The sequence below is a fragment of the Terrapene carolina genome, unplaced genomic scaffold (genome assembly GCF_002925995.2).
Source record: "Terrapene carolina triunguis isolate 2854851 unplaced genomic scaffold, T_m_triunguis-2.0 Scaffold111, whole genome shotgun sequence".
NCBI classification, from domain to species: Eukaryota; Metazoa; Chordata; order Testudines; family Emydidae; genus Terrapene; species Terrapene triunguis.
In genome coordinates, this window is record NW_020664462.1 from 1925290 (window position 1) to 1927309 (window position 2020).

At 49.6% G+C, this 2020-nt stretch overlaps 1 protein-coding gene across 1 annotated transcript in view; it reads left to right on the forward strand.

Annotated features, from left to right (window-relative positions):
• The first annotated feature begins 223 nt into the window (after positions 1-223).
• Positions 224-2020, forward strand: part of KIF9 (kinesin family member 9) — a 7693-nt gene continuing 5896 nt past the window's right edge. The window contains exon 1 of the mRNA XM_026652144.2: positions 224-359. Coding sequence (XP_026507929.2) covers positions 330-359 — 30 coding nt within the window. The 5' untranslated portion in view covers positions 224-329. The remainder of the gene's footprint in view (positions 360-2020) is intronic.

Sequence of the window (2020 nt, forward strand, 5' to 3'; positions counted from 1 at the left end):
CTGTCGCAGGGGGCAGAGACTGTTTAGTGCCTGCTTCCTATTTAAGGGTGGAGGAGTATGACCAGCCTCTAAATAGCATATTTCAACTGATTGCGCCACTCAGGTCACTAACTGTGGTACAGATTTAGACTGCTGTGAAGGTGCATGTCTAGTCATTGTGCAGCATGCCAGGAAAAATACAAACCTGGCCCCCTTTGTTACCACAGCCCTGGTTATTGTCCCCCTCCCCCCTTTGTCTTACAGAATTTGAAATCTGGTACAATGAGTCCTTCCTTATCCCTGAGGATGTGCAGGAAGCGATAAAGCCTGGAGGCAACATCAGACCTGGAATGATTCCCATGAACAGAGTCCTGTGTCTGGTGAGTTGTGCTGGGGAGTCCTGCTGCCCTCCCTGCTTGACAGCGGTGTGTCATACTGTCGTCACAGGCACTACCAGTGCTAGGGGGAGGAGGGAGGTTTGCAGCTCTGGCCCTTTTTGGGGTCAGTGAGGTGTAGCACTGGGACGCCAGCCAGGGGAAGCAGACAGCAGCTACTGGCACGTGTCTTGTTTTTGTGGTATTGTTTTCTTTTGTTCACAATCACACGAACAAAACATCTATTGATCCAAGTGCATGACCATCTGCTTGATGTCAACAACCAGGCGGGTGGTCAAGAAGGCACAGGGAGTAACTGAGGCATTGTTTCTAGTCTCTATCATCAACTAATTTAAAAACATAAGACTGGCCATACTGGGTCAGACCAAAGGTCCATCTAGCCCAGTATCCTGTCTACCGACAGTGGCCAATGCCAGGTGCCCCAGAGGGAATGAACCCAACAGGTAATGATCAAGTGATCTCTCTCCTGCCATCCATGTCCACCCTCTGACAAACAGAGGCTAGGGACACCATTCCTTACCTATCCTGGCTAATAGCCATTAATGGACTTAATGGGGGGGAGGGATAGCTCAGTGGTTTGAGCATTGGCCTGCTAAACCCAGGGTTGTGAGTTCAATCCTTGAGGGGGCCACTTAGGGATCTGGGGCAAAAATCAGTACTTGGTCCTGCTAGTGAAGGCAGGGGGCTGGACTTGCTGACCTTTCAAGGTCCCTTCCAGTTCTAGGAGATAGGATATCTCCATTTTTAACCTCCATGAATTTATCTGTTTCCTAGAGACTGGCTCCATGGGGTTCCTCAGAAACTGGAGACAGTTACTGTGGGTTTGTCTTTAGTATAGCTTATGTACATACTCCACGAACTGAGCATTTGAGCTTGTTCCAGAATCTGGGATGAGCCTATGTTGTGAAAACTGAAATGCTCAAAATAGCACATGCATGTAAATGGACACAGGGTGCTAAAATTAAATTAACCCAGGGGGTCTCAAACTAGGGGGCGGGACCCCTCAGGGGGTCACAAGGTTATTACTGGGGGTCTTGAGCTGTCAGCCTCCACCTCAAACCCTGCTTTGCCTCCAGCATTTATAATAGCGTTAAACATTTTAAAAAGTGTTTTTAATTTATAAGGGGGGGGTGTCGCATTCAGAGGTTTGCTATGTGAAAGGGGTCACCAGTACAAAAGTTTGAGAACCACTGAATTAACCCCTCTGGAGCCTCTGGGAATGCAGGGGGGGGGTCTCCCTTGGTAGGGTTGGGAAGGAGGTAGGTGGTGTACGATATTGCTCTTCTCATGTGATCCCTCCCCCTTGGCTCTCTTGGCTCTATCACTGTTAATCTAAAGTGGCTAATTTTAAATGAAGCTCCCCTCCCCTGACATGAATCTCCCTATGGCACTGAAATTAAATGTAGACTATAATGTGGCATTTGAGAAGTGAAAGGGATGGTAGCCCTAAAGGAAGAGAGAACAGCTTGGCCCTTTGTGTTAACTAGCTGTCTGCAAGCCTCAAACTGCTGAATGAGCTTTAGGGTAGGGAAGGCTGTGCCTCCCCAAACAGCCTGGCCCTGCCCCCCATCCAACCCCCACCCACTTCCTGCCCCCCTCAGAATCCCTGACCCATCCTGCTCCTTGTCCCCTGACCGCCCCCCCCC